Source organism: Rutilus rutilus, assembly GCF_951802725.1.
Source record: "Rutilus rutilus genome assembly, chromosome: 6".
In the NCBI taxonomy this organism is placed as follows: Eukaryota; Metazoa; Chordata; class Actinopteri; order Cypriniformes; family Leuciscidae; genus Rutilus; species Rutilus rutilus.
In genome coordinates this window covers 30,863,116-30,883,555 of record NC_140214.1, presented here as the reverse complement: position 1 = coordinate 30,883,555, position 20,440 = coordinate 30,863,116, and the positions used below count along the sequence as shown (strand labels likewise).

At 38.3% G+C, this 20,440-nt stretch overlaps 2 protein-coding genes across 2 annotated transcripts in view; one reads left to right on the top strand and one right to left on the bottom strand.

Moving 5' to 3' along the window:
* pigk (phosphatidylinositol glycan anchor biosynthesis, class K) overlaps nt 1-16,348 on the bottom strand; it is a 55,053-nt gene extending 38,705 nt beyond the window's left edge. The window contains exons 1-9 of the mRNA XM_084411841.1: nt 16,173-16,348; nt 14,069-14,122; nt 13,150-13,241; nt 12,700-12,835; nt 12,273-12,384; nt 12,094-12,190; nt 4,913-5,030; nt 3,650-3,760; nt 186-358 (exon numbers count right to left, since the gene is read on the bottom strand). Coding sequence (XP_084267967.1) covers nt 186-358; nt 3,650-3,760; nt 4,913-5,030; nt 12,094-12,190; nt 12,273-12,384; nt 12,700-12,835; nt 13,150-13,241; nt 14,069-14,122; nt 16,173-16,256 — 977 coding nt within the window. The 5' untranslated portion in view covers nt 16,257-16,348. The remainder of the gene's footprint in view (nt 1-185; nt 359-3,649; nt 3,761-4,912; nt 5,031-12,093; nt 12,191-12,272; nt 12,385-12,699; nt 12,836-13,149; nt 13,242-14,068; nt 14,123-16,172) is intronic.
* Nucleotides 16,349-17,905: 1,557 nt separating this feature from the next.
* The window catches only part of ak5 (adenylate kinase 5), a 188,305-nt gene continuing 185,770 nt past the window's right edge, over nt 17,906-20,440 (top strand). The window contains exons 1-3 of the mRNA XM_084412352.1: nt 17,906-18,297; nt 19,528-19,714; nt 20,101-20,268. Of these exons, the coding sequence (XP_084268478.1) occupies nt 18,238-18,297; nt 19,528-19,714; nt 20,101-20,268 (415 nt within the window). The 5' untranslated portion in view covers nt 17,906-18,237. The remainder of the gene's footprint in view (nt 18,298-19,527; nt 19,715-20,100; nt 20,269-20,440) is intronic.

Here is a 20,440-nt window from a genome sequence, read left to right as displayed (position 1 = left end):
TTTCAATGACTATAAAGTCAGTTTAAGCCAACTGCATTATATAAGCGTACATTGTGTCCAAAAAAAAGCCAACACTGAATGGGCTAATTTACTCAATTTACTACAGTAGAGTAGACGCACTGCATTTTTCCAGGAAACAGTTATCCTCAAGATAATTTAGAGACTAACGACTGTGTTCCACTTACCTCTGCTTTGGGGTTTCTATAGGGGACGTCAGATCGATAGTGTCCTTGGTGATCTCCACTTTACGAACACTTCCAAAAAAGTCAGTGATGAGGACACTCCCCGGATCTCTCTGGAACAGGTCAGTACGGTGGCCTGGAGTGGACACACACTGACTCTGCGGGCACACCTTAAACTGAAACAAACACAACACTATCAGTCAAACGAGACTGAGAAACACGAACAAAGAGATTAATTACGGGTTGCCAAGTTCTAAGAGAGCATTCATTCCCAAATGAGTTTTGCAGTTTATTAGAAGCTGTCAGAAATGAATACAAAGGAAAAGAACAAGAATTACCATTTAAATAACATCTGTTCCCGCACATCCAGCAATGGGGTGCAGGAAAGTGTCATTAATATGTGATCTTGTGAATTCTAATTTAAAAAAAGATGGAAAATGTATAATAACGTGCTTGTAGATGAAACACGGCCATGAAAATTTAACCAGTAAGGGGCCGTTCACACAGAACGCATTTTTCAATTCCACTGCGCTACTTTTCCATTGTTTTTCAATGTAAACACGCACTAGACAGACGTCTTTAATCGTTGTGCTTTGGTCTCGCGGCTTTTGCAACGTCTCGCGCACGACCGTGTTAAAAAAACGCGGCGCTCAAGGTAAAAGAAGCTCAACTTTTAAAAACGTGTCTCGCATTTTTTCGTTCCATTGAAACAGCGTCTCACGATTTTAACAGCAAAAACACGTTTTGTGTGAACCGGTCCTAACAGTTGTTAAAACTGGGCTGATCATTAATGGAGGTTATTTTCATGTAAAAAAACATTTTTTTACCCTGTATAGATTCCATCCCAAATGATGAAGCCATTATCTAAACATTTAATACATCGCAATTTGGGACTTTTAGTCTTAATCCACTATAAACTCTAAACTCTAAATCAGGGATGTCCAATCCTGCTCCTGCAGAGTTTAGCTCCAACCCCAATTAAACACACCTGAACCAGATAATCAAGGTCTTACTAGGCATTCTAGAAACTTCCAGGTAGGTGTGTTGAGGCAGGCTAGAGCTAAACTCTGCAGGACAGTGGCCCTCCAGGACTGAGTTTGGACACCCCTGCTCTAAATCATCTTCTTTAGTGTGACCTCAGGATGAAATAATTTGCGACCCAATCCTGTCCAGCTGGAATGAGGTGTGTGTGTGTGTACTTGTACAACTATCTTTGTGAGGACCAGTTTGAGTTTTAGACCATTGGAGTGAGGACAAAGAGAGTAAAGTGAGGACATTTTGGCCGGTCCTCACTTTCTGAGACCCCTTTAAAGGCCTGTTTGAGGGTCAAGACTTGGTTTTAGGGATAAGGTTATAATTAGGTTAAGGGTAGGTTTAGGGTAAGGGTTCGGGTTAGGCACTTAGTTGTGATGGGTAAGGTTAGGGTAAGCGGCTAGAGATTGCATTGTGTCAATGAATGTCCTCATAAAGATGGATGTACAAGAATATATGTGTGTGTGTGTGTGTGTGTGTGTGTGTGTGTGTGTGTGTGTGTGTGTGTGTGTGTGTGTGTGTGTGTGTGTGTGTGTGTGTGTGTGTTGGGGGGGACTCGCATTTCAAGTAGACATTAAATTGCATTCACAATACATTTTGTTTCCAAAATGTGAAAATGAATATTCAATGAGATTCAATAATGTCTGACTTTCCGAATCAGAATGGAGCCAGACCCTGAATGCGGGTTTGCAGATGATTGTGGAGAGGATGGAAAATTTTACCTGCTGGGAATCGAGTTTCTGACTGGGAAATGGAGGCTTTTTTTTTTCTGCACATATGCACTTATGAATAATGCACAATAAGACCAGTGATGTGGACGAAGTTGTTTTATAAGAATATGTGCAGAGGCATATCAGCTACCCATAGCGACTGCATCACTGTAAACTGCTTTAACATGATTCAGGCCTACCTAATCAAGAGTCATTTAATTCAGTTTACCAAACACAACAAGAATGAAGCCCTTTAAAAATGTTTGATAAATGAAAGCAAGAATTAATACAATAAATAAGCTTGTGAAATTCATAAGCAGCAGTGCTTAGGCTAATCAACAAAAAGGCCAACAATAGTTTTGTCAAACGAAAGAAAGTGCAGCTATAAATTAAAACATCAGCGTTCAGAAATTGTGATAATTCGTCTAGGGCTGTGAAATGAATAATCACAATTAGTCGCATCCAAAATTAAAACGTTTGTTTACACATAATATATGTGTGTGTACTGTGTATAGTTATTTTATAAATACACACACATGCAACCCATGTGGACCCATACTTGGAATTTGTCCTCTGCATTTAACCCATCCAAATTAGTGCACACACATTAGGAGCAGTGAGTAGTGAACACACAAACACACACACACACCCGGAGCTGTGGGCAGCCATTTGCTGCGGTGCATGGAGGGCAATTGGGGTTAGGTGCCTTTCTAAAGGTCACCTCAGTCACTTCCTGCCGGACCCGCAACCTTCGGGTGACCAGTCTGACTCTCTAACCATTAGGCCACGACTGCCCCAAAAAAAGCTAAGCATGAATAAATCAAATAAATCAAACTTGACATGACTCTTAATGATTTCAAAATGTCATTTCTCTGAACATCCAGTTCAGAAACAAGTTTCAAGTGCATACTTGAATTAAGCCAAATTAATCTGATTTAAACGAAATGCATTATTTTCTATCACAACTCCAAGTGCACAGTGGCAGCCAGAAAGACATTCTGCAATCTTTCTGATGATGAGAGTGAAAGAGATCATTCATGTGAAAGATCATTCATGAAAGATCAAGTGGCCCTTTTCTATCAACATTAAAACCTCTCTCTTTCTCCCACGGGAAATCAATAATATCACTGCTAATGCAGTAGAATGGGGAGAGAGAGAGAGAGAGAGAGAGAGAGAGTCAGAAGAGCACAGGGAACAAAAAAGCAACCAGAAAAGAGGCTGTTGTTGGACCTGTTTGATCTGGGAAGCACTGTGCCAAGCAGAGCAGATGTGGAGGGCAGGAGAGATTAAAATGGATTGTGGGAGTTGGTGGGACTCCAACCACTCAGATGAAGGGGAGAGAAACTAAAGCTCGCCCAGGCCTTCAGAGAAAAGGTCTCCCTCCTGACTGTTTCAAAGCTGTTTGACCTACGCCAGTGTTAGTCGCTCTGTTTAAAGTGCTGCGTTATGAGACTTGTGGTCCCCAAGGCCGTTCTTTTCATCTGAGGTGACAGGGCGTCTTTGTGACCGCCGCTTTTTAAGTTCAATTCGTACCAGCACTGTGGATATGGGAAATGCTCCTGTAAGATTTTACAACTAGTTTCCAACTATGAGGTCAGAAAAAAATGGAAGATAAAAAAAAAAAAACACTGAGAAAACTTGACAAAGCATCTGCATTCTCCATATTATTTGGCTGGAATTATAAACAGGCACCAACACAAAACACACATGCACACAGACACTTACCAGATCATTCATGTTGGCTTGGCTGGCAGGGTGGACTTCCTCCAGGAACTCCAGTAAGTAGAAGGTGTACTTGTCCATCAAGTGGACCCCTATTGCCAAATCTGGCTGATGCTGTAAGGACAGAACAATACAGGTGAACCAATCCCAATCTTTTATACTTCTTTAATAATTTAAAACTTATTTTAATTATTCATCTTTAGGGTTTTTTAGAGTCATGTTGTACAGATGTAGAATCTAGTCTAGTGTGTATTGCAGTCTGTTCACACACAAGTCCAATGTGACTAGATAAAACAAAAAGTGTAAAATGTTTGCAATCAATTTTCTCAATATTCTGTCATGTTATATTCAATACATTTAGTCAGATAATGTAAAAATGGTTGCACTTTATTCACTTAAGGTGACCTTAACCTAAGAAAATACTGGGTAATATAAGGTAACTATAGGGGTTAAAGGGTTTGTTCACCCAAAAATTCAAACCATCCCATAATTTACTCACCCTCAAGCCTTCCTAGGTGTATATGACTTTCTTCTTTCAGCCAAACGCAATCTTATATTAAAAATATCCAGTGAATAGAGCCAGAGTTTTTAAAACTCCAAAAAGCAAATCCATCCATCATAAAAGTAATCCATACGGCTCCAGGGGATTAATACATATAGAAAAGAATCCATATTTAAAACTTTATAAACTATAATCACTGGCTTCCGGTTACGGCCGTACGCGAGTCTAGTTCCGGCGGAAGAGTGGCCTCTGACCCGAGTCACCTGACCCTTTAAGGTTAGGTTTAGGAGTAGGCTCAAGGTTAGTACCCAGTTATTATCCAGTTAGTGTAATACACCACATGTACATGGGGAGCAGGACTGTAAAATAAAGTGCTATAGAAGACAAAGCAATAATTTTTCATCAATAATTTCTTTAAAAACATTGCTCAAGTAGTTGGTCTGGGGCAAATTTTCAGACACACTACCGTTCGAAAGTTTGGAGTCAGTAAGATTTGTTTCATGTTTCTGAAAAAAAGTATCTTATTCTCACCAAGTATATATTTATTTGTTCAAAAATACAGTAAAAACTGTTATAGGGACACAGCAAAGCTTGGTGCTTGTTTAAGAGGTGTATGTTTGATCCCAAACCTCATCACATCCCGAATCCCTGTGATTTCCTATCCATTTAATCCCCTTTCTGTCAATAATTTTCATGTAAATGTTTTTTAAAGGTTATTCAACAGCTACACAGCTACTTTCGGGTGTTCCTCAGGTTTGACTCACTGAGAGCGAGTCCTCTCCCACTTGACTGCTGGCCAGAGCCATGAGGTTCGGCGAGTAAAACCTCTCATACATGGAGGCTCCCTGGCACGTGTCTATGATGAACAACAACTCGTTGTACCTGCAAAGAAAGAAGTCCGTTTTAGAGGCAGGCGATTCTTAGTTGTCAGCTTTAAACCACTTTCCATGTATAATGCTGCAGTCTAATAAGAGACAGATATGACCTGCAGCACTGGGCTCAAATCTGTACAACCAACACAGCACTCTCTACAAGCCGTCGCCACGGTAACCAAGAACCCAGCGCCCATTACTGCTCCATTCACAAATAAATATATATATATAATAAAAATTAGAAACCACTTCAGGCCATCTCAGATGAGCGAACGCGAGATAATGAGACAGCTTGGAATGGCATGAACCTGAGATGTAATGGGGGAGCAATGAAGCACAAAAGGGGGCTTCACTAATTTATTGGATCAAGCCTGCAATTACTACACTGACAGGCACAAAACATCCTGTGCTCTACGGGAAGAGAGGAAGCTCTCATTGCACCTCACATCAGCCTACAATATTTACACAGCGCTGGAACCTAAACAGCCTATTAGAGCATTTATAACACACAATTAATATGTTAGGCAGCTGCAGCGCTTCAGCCATGTACATCAATACTGTGTGTATGAGCTGCACAATGAAGACTAGAATGCATGTTTTGTGTTGCGCTTTGATGGCACTTTGGATTTGTTTTGGTCAATTACTGTAATTTGCTCTCAAATGCAGCATTTACACAATGATTAAGCTGAACAAGTATTTGATGATATGACTGGAAGTGTGCTTTTATACAATGGTTTAATTCGCATTCAATGAACGTTTGTATTGAGTAACTTGCTTTTTAGACACAGTATTGCTAATTACTTTATTCTTCCTCAACCAGCAAAAATAGTTCCAAATAAAACCAAAGCAGAATCAAACATTTAGTGTCGTTACTGAATAAATCAGTGGTTACGAATGAATCAGTTGTGTGAATGCTTCAATGGACTTAATCGTAAAGATAGTAAGTGGTCTTATTCCTGAATTAATCAGGAATGCAAACTAACTTGGGTGTAAAAGGTGTCAAAGATGCAAACCCCCATTTATTAAATACACTCACCTAAAGGATTATTAGGAACACCATACTAATACTGTGTTTGACCCCCTTTCGCCTTCAGAACTGCCTTAATTCTACGTGGCATTGATTCAACAAGGTGCTGAAAGCATTCTTTAGAAATGTTGGCCCATATTGATAGGATAGCATCTTGCAGTTGATGGAGATTTGTGGGATGCACATCCAGGGCACGAAGCTCCCGTTCCACCACATCCCAAAGATGCTCTATTGGGTTGAGATCTGGTGACTGTGGGGGCCATTTTAGTACAGTGAACTCATTGTCATGTTCAAGAAACCAATTTGAAATGATTCGAGCTTTGTGACATGGTGCATTATCCTGCTGGAAGTAGCCATCAGAGGATGGGTACATGGTGGTCATAAAGGGATGGACATGGTCAGAAACAATGCTCAGGTAGGCCGTGGCATTTAAACGATGCCCAATTGGCAAAGTGTGCCAAGAAAACATCCCCCACACCATTACACCACCACCACCAGCCTGCACAGTGGTAACAAGGCATGATGGATCCATGTTCTCATTCTGTTTACGCCAAATTCTGATTCTACCATCTGAATGTCTCAACAGAAATCGAGACTCATCAGACCAGGCAACATTTTTCCAGTCTTCAACTGTCCAATTTTGGTGAGCTCATGCAAATTGTAGCCTCTTTTTCCTATTTGTAGTGGAGATGAGTGGTACCCGGTGGGGTCTTCTGCTGTTGTAGCCCATCCGCCTCAAGGTTGTGCGTGTTGTGGCTTCACAAATGCTTTGCTGCATACCTCGGTTGTAACGAGTGGTTATTTCAGTCAAAGTTGCTCTTCTATCAGCTTGAATCAGTCGGCCCATTCTCCTCTGACCTCTAGCATCAACAAGGCATTTTCGCCCACAGGACTGCCGCATACTGGATGTTTTTCCCTTTTCACACCATTCTTTGTAAACCCTAGAAATGGTTGTGCGTGAAAATCCCAGTAACTGAGCAGATTGTGAAATACTCAGACCAGCCCGTCTGGCACCAACAACCATGCCACGCTCAAAATTGCTTAAATCACCTTTCTTTCCCATTCTGACATTCAGTTTGGAGTTCAGGAGATTGTCTTGACCAGGACCACACCCCTAAATGCATTGAAACAACTGCCATGTGACTGGTTGATTAGATAATTGCATTAATGAGAAATTGAACAGGTGTTCCTAATAATCCTTTAGGTGAGTGTATATGTGACAGTGATTTTTAACATGAGGATGGGGGGGGGGGCCTAGATGCTAAATATTTATTTTTAAACAAGGTAAAAAAAAATGATTCAATGACTTGCTCGTGAAGAATTATAAAGTCATTGCAACAATTTAACCTGCAAAGATCCACTGAATGATAACCATCACTAATGCAGACAGACATCACGTCAGGAATGCACACGCGTAGACAAGCAGAGTGATAGAAACAGTGTTGGACTGTTACATCAGCACTCCTCAAATGCCGCTCGTATGGTGTACATTCTAGGACATCCTCAGACCTCAGTCATATGACGAAAAGGCATCATGCCTCAGACTGAAAGGCTTCAGGGGCCTCATGTATCAATCTTGCGTACGCACAAAAACTTTGCGTACGCCAGCTTTCACGCTCACGGTCGGATGTACTAACAGTGAAATTAACGCGAGAATGTGCGTTCCTCCACGCCAATTTCATGTCTGGCGTACGTACATTTCTCATTGTTTTTGTCCGTTGGCGACTCTTACAGGCAATGAAGTGAAGTTGCAAACATTACACAACGAATTGTTCTACAAGTCTAATCGCACCACCAACTGTGGGAAGAATTGCTATTAACTTGCAATTTATAAAATAATTGACATATATTGTCAAATGAGCCTTATGGGAATATTCTACCAATTATGCAATTAAGTAAGAACATATAAAAGCATATGCAAATTGATACAACCCTTAGTCTATGGCAGCTTTGGCCTTATTAGAGGACAATGCTAATGGCAGAATCCGAAGAGAACGAGTTTTTAGGGACCACAATGATTTTCTGGGCCAGGATGATGACTGGCTTATCAGCCATTTCAGATTTCCCAGTCATATTTTTTCCTTTTGTTATTAATTCCGGAGGACAAAGTTCCAAATAAAATATTTTTTCTCGTTTCTACCTCTGATAGTAGCACCTCCAATTCACTTTCTGTGAAGTTTCGTTTCTTGCCGCTTGCTTTAGCCATTTTCTTACTGCTTTCTTTTGCCAAAGTGGACTCATTACCATATTTAAATTGATTTAATTAAGGGAGGAGACTGGGTGGGGCGTTGTGCTCGTGCATGTGCGCTCAATTTTACGTTAATTGGGATGTACAAAGAGAATATGCGTGGGATCCTTCGTACGCAGAGATTCATACATCTGTTTTTTTTTGTGCGTACGCACATTTACAGCTTTGTCCGTACGCAATGTTTTAGTATGAATTCAACGCAAGTCTTTTGTACATGAGGCCCCAGATCTCAGGAAAAACAACGTCAGGAGTCAAGTCTCGTACAATTAGGCATCGCACGAAATGGCCTCAGACAAAAAGGCATCGGGCGAAACGGACTCAAGGCCCCGATATATTCACTGAAAAGTTCATTTTTGTTCTTCGCTTAGATATAATGTTGGAAATACCTTTGCAGCAACATACTGTTAGTGAACATCCAGACGCCGGCCACACTGCTGAGAACCACAAGCATGTGACGTCACATTGAGGCGGGGCAATTCAAAACTTTCACACTTGCTTCCACCTGAGTCCGTTTTAACAGATGCCTTTACGTCTGATGCCTTTTTGTCTAAGTCCGTTTCGTCCAATCCATTTTGTCTGAGCCCGTTTTGCCCGATGCCTTTGTCTGATGCCATTTTGACTGAGTGTTACAGCCTAAACCTTATGATTGTTGTGTTTGCATTTAATAAACTCATACCTTATGAGTGTGCATATCTACTTGAAATTTATTTATTTATTTATTGTTAGGAGGATAACCCCTTGAGATGAAGCATCTCGTTTTCGAGGGGGTCCTCGAGACAAAGCTAATACAGCACATATACATTCACACTCACTAAAGCTCCCCCTCATCCCGCATCGCCCGCCCCACCCGGCCTATCGACTCCTTATTGAAAACAAATCCATGTATAAAACATATTGCAGTATTAAGAGGCATGACAACATTTATCCCTTACGCACACATATGTATATACATACATATCTACACACATAATATACATACGCACACCTACACCCATACAAAAAGTATCCTGCATATTTAGGTATATAAAACAAAAGTCCAGTCACACATGAGGAAAACATTTACAGCAACAGTTTGCTTGCAAGTAAGTAAAGAGCGATATTTTGAAGGAACACAAGGAAGTGACAGATCTTAGAGACCCAGGCAGGCTATTCCAGTCTGAAGGGGCTTTAAATTTAAAGGCACGTCTACCAGTCTCTTTGAAGATGTTTGGCACAGTGAAGGAGGGATATTCAGTGTGTCTCAATCTATAGCTGGGTCTATATGGAATTAAATATTAGTATAATTTAATATTAGGTAAGGAGGATAATCATAATACACACATTTATCTGTTTCTGTGCTCTGGTTAGTTTCTTTCTCTTCTGAGTGTTAGGCTCCGCACCTGCGCACCTGTGCCCCGTTGCTCTAATGACTCCTGCTGAGTATATAAGAGGAGTGTGAAACAGAATGAGGCACGCAGCGGTGAATCCCGGCCAGCCGTTGAAGACAAATTGTGTTCTAATTGATGTTTTGTTGATCTATCTGTTAGTCTCTGTTAAGTGTATTTTGATTTCAGTATAGTTTAAGTGTTATTTTCATCTGTTGAGAGATGTTGAATGAGATATGTGGGTTTGTGCATTCGTTAATTAGCCTTATAATAAATGTTTAAACTGCACTTTGCTTCACGTGTCCTTTTATGTTGCTTAGCCCGTTTTTCCTGATGCCTTTATGTATGATGCCATTTTGTCTAAGTTCGTTTAATCCGATGCATTTTGTCTGATGCCATTTTGTCAGAGTCCGTTTCGTCCGATGCATTTTGTCTGATGCCATTTTGTCTGACTCCGTTTCGTCCGATGCATTTTGTCTGAGTCCGTTTCGTCTGATGCATTTTGTCTGATGCCATTTTGTCAGAAGCTGTTTCGTCCGATACATTTATGTCTGAGGCTGTTTCGTCTGATGCCTAATTGTACGAAACCTGACACTGACGTTGTTTTTCCAGAGACCTGAGGTCTTTCAGTCTGAGGCGAGATGCCGTTTCATCCAATGGCTGAAGCCTTTTAGTCTGAGGCATGATGCCTTTTCATCATATGACTGAGGTCTGAGTCCATTTCGTCCGATGTCTTTATGTCTGATGCCATTTTGTCTAAGTTCGTTTCGTCCGATGCATTTTGTCTAATGCCATTTTGTCTGAGTCCGTTTCGTCCGATGCATTTTGTCTAATGCCATTTTGTCTAAGTTCGTTTCGTCCGATGCATTTTGTCTAATGCCATTTTGTCTGAGTCCGTTTCGTCCGATGCATTTTGTCTAATGCCATTTTGTCTAAGTCCGTTTCGTCTGATGCATTTTGTCTGATGCCATTTTGTCTGAGTCTGTTTCGTCCGATGCATTTTGTCTGAGTCAGTTTTGGCCGATGCATTTTGTCTGAGTCCGTTTCGTCTGATGCATTTTGTCTGATGCCATTTTGTCTGAGTCTGTTTCGTCCGATGCATTTTGTCTGAGTCAGTTTCGTCCGATGCATTTTGTCTGATGCCATTTTGTCTGAGTCCGTTTCGTCCGATACATTTTGTCTGATACCATTTTGTCTGAGTCCGTTTCGTCCGATACATTTTGTCTGATGCCATTTTGTCTGACTCCGTTTCGTCCGATGCATTTTGTCTGAGTCCGTTTCGTCTGATGCCATTTTGTCAGAAGCTGTTTCGTCCGATACATTTATGTCTGAGGCTGTTTCGTCTGATGCCTAATTGTACGAAACCTGACACTGACGTTGTTTTTCCAGAGACCTGAGGTCTTTCAGTCTGAGGCGAGATGCCGTTTCATCCAATGGCTGAAGCCTTTTAGTCTGAGGCATGATGCCTTTTCATCATATGACTGAGGTCTGAGTCCGTTTCGTCCGATGTCTTTATGTCTGATGCCATTTTGTCTAAGTTCGTTTCGTCCGATGCATTTTGTCTAATGCCATTTTGTCTGAGTCCGTTTCGTCCGATGCATTTTGTCTAATGCCATTTTGTCTAAGTCCGTTTCGTCCGATGCATTTTGTCTGATGCCATTTTGTCTGAGTCTGTTTCGTCCGATGCATTTTGTCTGAGTCAGTTTCGTCCGATGCATTTTGTCTGATGCCATTTTGTCTGAGTCCGTTTCGTCCGATACATTTTGTCTGATACCATTTTGTCTGAGTCCGTTTCGTCCGATGCATTTTGTCTGATGCCATTTTGTCTGAGTCTGTTTCGTCCGAGGCATTTTGTCTGAGTCCGTTTTGGCCGATGCATTTTGTCTGAGTCCGTTTCGTCCGATGCATTTTGTCTGATGCCATTTTGTCTGAGTCCGTTTTGTCCGATGCATTTTGTCTGATGCCATTTTGTCTGAGTCCGTTTCGTCCGATGCATTTTGTCTGATGCCATTTTGCCATATGACTGAGTTCTGAGGATGTCCTAGAATGTACACGTACACTCGGCTAATCAAATTCAAAGACTGGAACTAACTGTAGTATTTTAGCGTATTGGTGTTGGTGGTTCTAATTTGTTAATTTGTCTTACCAATTTAGTTTCTATGCACATTTTATCCAAATAGTTTTTTCAAACACTCATTGTAGTGGCAGTGTCCCTGGAACAACCTAGTGGCTCAATTATGGGCATAACAGTGATATCATGGATCCATGGTGGGATTCAAACCTATAACCATTAAATTATCAGCCAAGATCTTTCACCACGAGCCAACACCATGTCTGACCACGTCAATGAAATTGTGTGTGGTAAAAACAGAGTATATAATGATGAAATCATGCCAAATATATGAGAGTTACTGCATTTCCACTGTATAATTACCTCCTCTTTTGCCACATCTGCTCAAATGCATCAGCCAGCTCCATGTTGCTGATTTCCTCAGAGTCCTGGAACTTCAGGAAGCCGTTTCCACCATGACCTGTGAAAAAGGAGGGTCACAGATTCAGGAAAAAGAAGGAATATAAAAAAGCAGCCAGCAATGACTCTGTTACCGATCTGACCTGTGAGATAGATAAGAATGTTGCTGCGGTCGTCTGATAGAAGACGTTTGGATCGAGGGGTGCTGGTGGGGAGACGGCCTGTCAGGACTCGCAGGAAGTTCTCTACTGTGACCTGCAAAACAAATAGAAATGCCTTTAAACTAAGAAATAACTGTCACAAAAGGCAAGCGATATGGATTTTACAGTGACAGTGCAGATCATATATTGTTATGGCGGACCGGCGACAAGTCAATATCAATAAGTGAATCATTCACTCAACTGATTCACTCAAAAACACTTGTGTGTTTCTCAGAAATGTGCAATGGTTGATTCTACTTTGACTTTGTTTAGAACTATTCTCATTAAACATTTTTATGTGCTAAAACAACTAGCAGAACTTTTGAAGACAAGCTTTCAAAATCCAATATTAAAGCAAGAGCAGCTTCACCTCATATCCGCGGTAATCCACCTCCACATCGTCTCCATACACATTGAGCTCCATGTTCTTATGGCTGAACACAGTGGCTGGTTTGGGGTTTCTATAGTTACAGGCCATATCATCGGCTAGCATCAGCACAATGTGACTGGGAAAGCAGAGCAAACACATCTAATCAGAGCGGACAGGAAGACTTTTACAGCGGCTAGAGACACAAATATCACTGCCTCAATGTGACAAAAGGGCGAACATGCAGCTATCTCTGGACAGCACAAATTAAGCAATGGAAAACAGTAGGTAAAGGTCAATTTAAATAATGTGTCACTATAATGAGGATGCCAGGAGGGAAAAATAGTTGATACACAATGGATTGGTCCAACTAGGCCATTTTACGTTTTTTTTTTAATTGTGTCCAGATAAGACGCTTTACAGCCTAATTGAAGTAAATGACCTGAAGTTTACCTGTCTGGAATGCCCAGTCTCTTTACGCTCCTGTATACTGACAGCGTGTTCGCCACATGCCGATAATTAAACCAGAATCTAGATGTGCAGACCTAGACATATAAGCATGATTAGAAGACGAAGCAGCAATTACGAAAGCATGTTGTGAAGTTGTAACTCTAAATAAATACAATGTCAAATAATCTGTTATACCTGTAAATTACCCTTTTTTTGTCTTCCCTATTATGTGCTCTTATTTATTCATACCCTTTATTACATTAATGCTAACTGGCAGTAAATTCCTGTGTTAACTATGACCAAGATTTCACAAAACCTATAAGAGCAGCCTAAAACAATGGTTAAACAGCATTAACCAATAATGTAATATACCAGTTTTCATAAATATACTGTATATAACTTCAATGTATGTTTTAGTAATCTTAGTACTTTAAACTTCAAGTTAAACTTATTTAAATTAGTTAAATGTATATTTAATTTATTTTCAGCTTTATTTTAATTACATTAAAAACAAATTTGATTAGTTTAAGTTAACAATAATTAACTACACAATTTATGACTAACAATTTTAATTCCCCTTTTTTTTCTTAGAAGAGCTAGGGTTCCCACTGTCTTGAAAAACCTGGATATATGAGGAGCCTGATTTTAAAATAAAAAAAATTAAATGTAAATTAATACAATTGTTTACATGTTTACACATTTTATGAATAACCTACTTTACTAGCCAAGTTCTAAAATATTTTATCAGGTAGAAATTTTTAATTAAAAAAAATATTTTTAAAAGTGTTTAACTTTCCGTATACAGTAAATCACGAACAAATGGAAAAGTCATGAGGCCTTTGAATAGGCTAGGGCAGGCTATTGTTGTATTTATGAATTTATTCATTAAGAATCATTCTAAATTCTCAAAAGTCAAACTTACGAGGACTGCCCAGTTGTTGGTGTGGCCACTGCTGAAAAACTGTCCAGCTTTTGTCTAAACAACAATCAGAAAATAAAATTATTACACAATTAATGGTGTACAGATGAGCAAGACTCTAAGACATTAAGTAGGCTACATTTGAAATATTTGATTTCAATTCACTTTTATTTGTATTTGTATGTTTGTACACGTATGTACTGTGTCTCCTTAATGCAGACTATTAGCTTGCATTATTATTATTATTGATTAAATTCAATCTGTGAAATGTGAACATTTTCTCTTTCAGGCAAATACAAGGAGAAAAGGAAAGCAAATTAAGGCCATAAGTAGAGACTGTGTCCTTTTTAGCCACTGTATGAAAGCTTATGAAAGGCACTGATATTATGGAAGTAATATGGTCGCAAAATGCTATAAGCAAAAATTGCCTTGACTTTGAATGCTGGCTGTATCAGAAGGTCATGTGACGTAAAACATCATATACAGGTTTTTAGCTGGAGAAGCTTTAAACCTAGTTAAAACTAAAGCTAGCATAATACTCATTGCTTTATATATTAATAAAAAAATAAAAAGTGGCATAGATTTTAAAGATGACACAATCCTTGTCAAAAGAAGTAGTCTTTTAAGCATACTTTTTCTGTTTTCTTTTTTAAGAGTGCTTATTATGGAAATAATATACTTTAAAACTGCAAAAGTGCAAACTGAGTGCAATGTTTTCAGACAATTAAATGCATGTTATTTACAATTAAATGAAACTGTATTATAGAATAAATTTATAATAAATGCAATTAGTTTGAGTGCTTTATTTGACCCACTTAAGTATGGCTTAATCTTAATATGTAATTTCATTATTAGTTCTATTGTCTTTGAAATATGGTTAAAGTGTATTATCGAATCAAATAATACTCTACATTTAAAGTTGTAACCTAGAACTTTACATGTTCATTATTATTTTAGTACACATCAAAATAAAAAGCAAAAAAAACATTATTTAAACGTGATGATTTAAAATCTACTGTCTGTGCGTGAAGTAAACATTTTTCTTGAAATGTTACACTTTTTAAAAGTTGTAGTTAAGAGTGTTAAGAAACAGTCGTGAAAGTGTCATCCAAGTGGTCTTATAGTTCATTGATATTATATTATCTGCAAGAACAGTTTTTAACAATATGCTTTAAAGATTTGAAGTACAATACACATGCATATTCGATACAGAATAATAAAGAAGTGCACTTCTTTTTCACCAGAGAAGCCCATTTATTAGGCCTAAGCATGTCACAAAAAGATGTGTTAGGTTTAAAATAAGCCCACTGAATCTACAGTAAAATTTTATAATTTGTTTTATATTGTTTGACATTTAGATTGTGAATATATTTTATATTGTGGCCATTTTTTTTGTGTGTGAAATTGATGCACTTGTTGTGTGGATGTGGATGGGTATATGAACACGTCAAATGTAATGTAAGAAAGAACTGAAAGATTACATTTGAAGATGACAAGATATTTTGTCTTGTAGAGAGAATTACAACTCAATATATTGGAATGAATTATGTTTGACAACTTTTTCTGAACAACATACATGATATTTTACATTTGTTCATTCAAAATGCTTTACAAAAGTGCACCTAAGATGACAAAGAAATACAGACAAGTCTGTGTGTTGTTGTTGTCATCTTAACAGAAAACTGTGAGCCACAATAATGACATAAATAGGCTAGTTGACTGATTAAACAAATCCAAATGCCCACAGAGATGTGCTGTTTACAACAAACTGGTCATCATAATGTAACTCACAGGCTGTGTTTCAAAACCTAGAGAGCTAACGTTAACTGTTACCTACCTAGACAGTACTGACTTGGGCATCATAAGCACGCTCTCATATCAACTGAACTCAGTGTGTGTGTGTGTGTGTGTGTGTGTGTGTGTGTGTGTGTGTGTGTGTGTGTGTGTGTGTGTGTGTGTGCGTGTGTGTGTGTGTGTGTGTGTGTGTGTAACAAATCGGCAATAAGACTGTTAAAAGAGACACCTTAATGCTGAGCTGAGAACATTACTGCTGAAAGCTTCACTGCCAGTTCAATGCATTACAACGCCTACTAATAAAGACACTTACCTCAACATGATTACTGTATACATATGGTATGAAAACAAGCAATTGAATACATGCACATATTGTTATTAAATTGTAATAATCCATTTTAGTTCGTCACCGGTTTGGTGACAGGCTAGATTTGTAACGGCAACCAGGAAGCGCTTCACTTCCGGTTTGATTAAAAGTCCCATTTTCCCGAAATAAAAGTCATTCCTCTGCTCATATATTTAGAAGCAGACGCATATGAATATATGATTATGCATTACGTTTTATTAATGACGATAGAAATAATAAATATTCTGAATATTAATGCATATATAGTATTCAGTGATAAACCATTACTTAAAAGCAGATAATGGTGCATGCTAATTGGTCAACACAGCATTCCAGTCATGTAAAAATGATATAGTAACAGCTCTTACTTAACCTAGGTTTGGCTTGTTCACCATGTCACTGTGCAGTTATCATAAAAATAGCAAATATATATTTGTAAAATATTCTTCTGCATAGCAAATATCTGTGGTTGGATCATAGTTATTTGGCCTATAAGAGACCCACACATAGGACTTTTGCCCATGCTTTTGTCCCATGTCCCATACATTTAAGCAACATCCCTGGAATTGTTTAATGTAAATAGCATACATATTATCAACCGTATATAGTGTGCAAGCATCAAGCAAAAATGGGGCATTGAAAAATGTTTATCATACTCATTTTTCATTTAATTTTTTTTTTTTTTTTCACAATTAGCTAACTGCTTTTTAAGAGCATTGCAACAAGGATTATACAGCAGATTAAACATGTCATCTCATCTCACATGATGGATTCTTGAGAATTCCACCTTACACAATTTACACAATACTATATTTATAGGACCTGTTTATCATAATAAACACTGACCTAGAAATGAACACTGACGATGGATTAAGTGAGATTTTAGGACAGATGGAGGCTAAAAATGTCAAAATCCATCATGGAACATTTGGTGCCTGTGTGACATTTACTGTGAAAATTATGTCAGAGTGTAATATAATGTAGTCCCATTGATGAAATATGAAACACACCAACATGAGAATCATTAAATTCATTGTTGACCCCTGCAGAGGACATGTTTTGTTGATATGACATAATTGTGCATGCCATTGAATTCAGGACAATTATTTATCTTATATTACCTATGAGGTTATTCATTAAGAAATTATTCTGTCAAAGATTATAATATATATATATATATATATATATATATATATATATATATATATAAGCAGAAATTATCTATATTAAAGCCAAATTAAAGCAGGTCTAACAAACACGCACAAAATATTGCTGTAATGTGAAAATAATACCATCAATCAGGAAATGATATCATATAAAATAAGAACATCCCCCTCATGACGATGATGAATGTACACACACACACACACACACACACACACACACACACGACACACATACATAACGTTTTTAAATAAAAAAATAAAATTTATATTTTATTGAAATAGATAATATGACATTGTGGATTGGAAAAATGTTAAAATATTGTACACAACATATATTATGTAAAATATGAATGATCAAACTTAATTATTAATTAATGCAACATATTAAAAATATATAGGCATATGCTTGAAAACGTTTTGTAAACATTGTGTGCCCACACAATTCAAGATGTATTCAAACTACATTTATGGTTTAAATAATGTAAATAGGCCTACCGAAACTTTTTAAGTGTGTGTTTTCTTTTTTCTCTGGCTAACATGCTCCAGTTTCTGCTGTGAGACGCGCATCAGTCGCCAGGACGCGCGCATCAGCTGGCCGAACACGAGTCTCTCTCTCCAGCGGCGCGCAGGTGTATCGCGTTGTGTCGGCGGATTCAAACACTGAAGTGAGACACTAAGAGAAGAGGTTAGATCAAGCATGTAACATGCACAAAGATTTACTGAGAGCGAAGCTGTCTTTGTCCACCTAGTTTAGTCGGCACTTGGAGAATGCTTTAAGATCGCAACGACATCACGGATTCGTGAACCTGCAACATTCTACATTCTACACTCAACTCAACAGCATCGATAGTTCTCCCGAAACAGACATGAACACCAACGACGCGAAGGAATACCTCTCCAGTAGAGAGATACCTCAGCTGTTTGAGGTGAGCATTTGTGTTTCAACTTTTGTTGAGGTGAACCCTAAAGATGTTTCCACATCATAGCCGTTACAAATTAAAAATAATAACACGAAGAAGTTACTAGCATCGGGATGTCTCACTGCAAAAGCGTATGCCTATATTGTTGATTCATTATTAAAAGGGTCATTATAAAGTTGATTATTTATAATTAAAAGGTATATGGTTGATTTAAATGTATGTGAAGGCTGACTGAGTGTTGCATTAGATTAGGTTATAGACTATATCAGTTAGAGAGGATTATTTACGCCCTACTGTGTTTGCGTTTTTACGCACAAAGCTGCCGATCGTGTCGTTGTTTATTACGGTAGGCGTGCACACATTATCAAAGTCAAGTCTTATAGAAAATAACAGGCTTATTTTGTAACTGTTAATAATTTTACAGTGACCAATTATTATTTTACTATAGTTATGAAAACAGTAGGATAATACGATTAGTGCTTATTTATGTGCTTAGAGAGTTTGTTTACAATATCCTGGCCATATGATGCGAATGATGATGATGATGATTTGCATAAGGGTATATTTAGCATATATCAAATGCATATAGGAAGGTGTATATTTAAGGAGCTGTCACTCTTTACAATTTCTTTTTCAACATTTTAATCACTTTTTTTTTTGCATTCTCTAGTTTATTTTAAATGGTCATGTGGTGTAACAAATAATTTTTTTATTAGTTTGTTTAAATGTTCCGTAGTTGCTAATGGGGGTCATAAAACTGTCATGCATTATAGTTCTAAAAGAATAAACAATATGTTGTTAAAGTCATTTGAAAAGGTGAAACACTGCAACTGACTGTACTCATTACATACATTTATGTATGTACGTACGTACGTACACACACACACACATATATATATGTATATATATATGTTTATATATTATATTTTGATATTATAATAAAAATAAATATTAAGAAACAAAAAATACGTTTATATATATATATTGTGCGTGTTTGTCTGTGTGTGTATACACATACGTACGTATGTACATACATGCATACATACATATATATATATGTGTGTGTGTGTGTGTGTGTGTGTGTGTGTGTGTATCTTAATATGTTTTTTAATATTTTTTTAATTTTTTATTATAATATCAAATAGGCTGCAGTATCCCTTAGTATGCTACCGGTATTTACAATGGTAATTATGGATAAACACAATATGACTCCCTGATCTGTCACTGATTTCCCAGAGTCTGCTGACGGGTCTGATGTACTACCGACCAGATGACCCTCTGGACTATCTAGAGACCTGCCTTAAGAAGGTGAAGGAGATCGGTGGGACTGACAAAGTTCGGTGGGACACGTTCGTCGGGCAGGAGAAGAAGTCGTTACCGCCTCTCAATGGTGGGCAGTCACGCCGATCTTTTTTCCGGAACGGTGAGTAGGAGGTGTTGTCATCAGCCGACGCAACTCCAAATTGTAGGCGATGCTGAAATTCATGCAAACTAGAACTGGCCACAAACTGCTGTGCTGTTGGGTCTTGCACAGCAGGCTTGTTATTCATTATTTGGATGCTGTTAGAGCATGGCAAAAACCGGTAGGGGTTTTCCTGTCTTTGTGCTGGACAACATTGTTCTACCCACCTCGGGGCAATGAAAAAAGGCAAATGAATGCAAAGTACCTCTACAGTAAAACATGTTCGCTAAACAAAACCTATTCTTCCAATGATAGACTTTCAGTGGGCTTTCCTATGAACCTTTTGCATTGCATTGCTGAGGACTTCAGAAGCTCTCATGACTAACTATTTGCATTCTTCCACGCAGTTCTCCCGGACAGCCCCAACTTCCCCTATCGGAGGTACGAGCGCCTCCCACCCATCAACCAGTTTTCCATAGAGAGTGACTCAGACTTGTCTGAGACAGCGGAGCTCATAGAGGAATATGAGGTGTTTGACCCATCTAGACCCAGACCCAAAGTCATCCTTATTATAGGTAAGACCAAAGACTGGCTGTACTTCATCACTGATAACAAGCCAATGGAGAGAAACAAGGCATGGTGTCTGTGTATGTGCACATGAAATTCCTGTCGGGATTTCTATGAAAACACACTAAAATGTTGGGTTTCTTTGAAATAAAATAATATTTTTTTATGTTACAAAAAGAT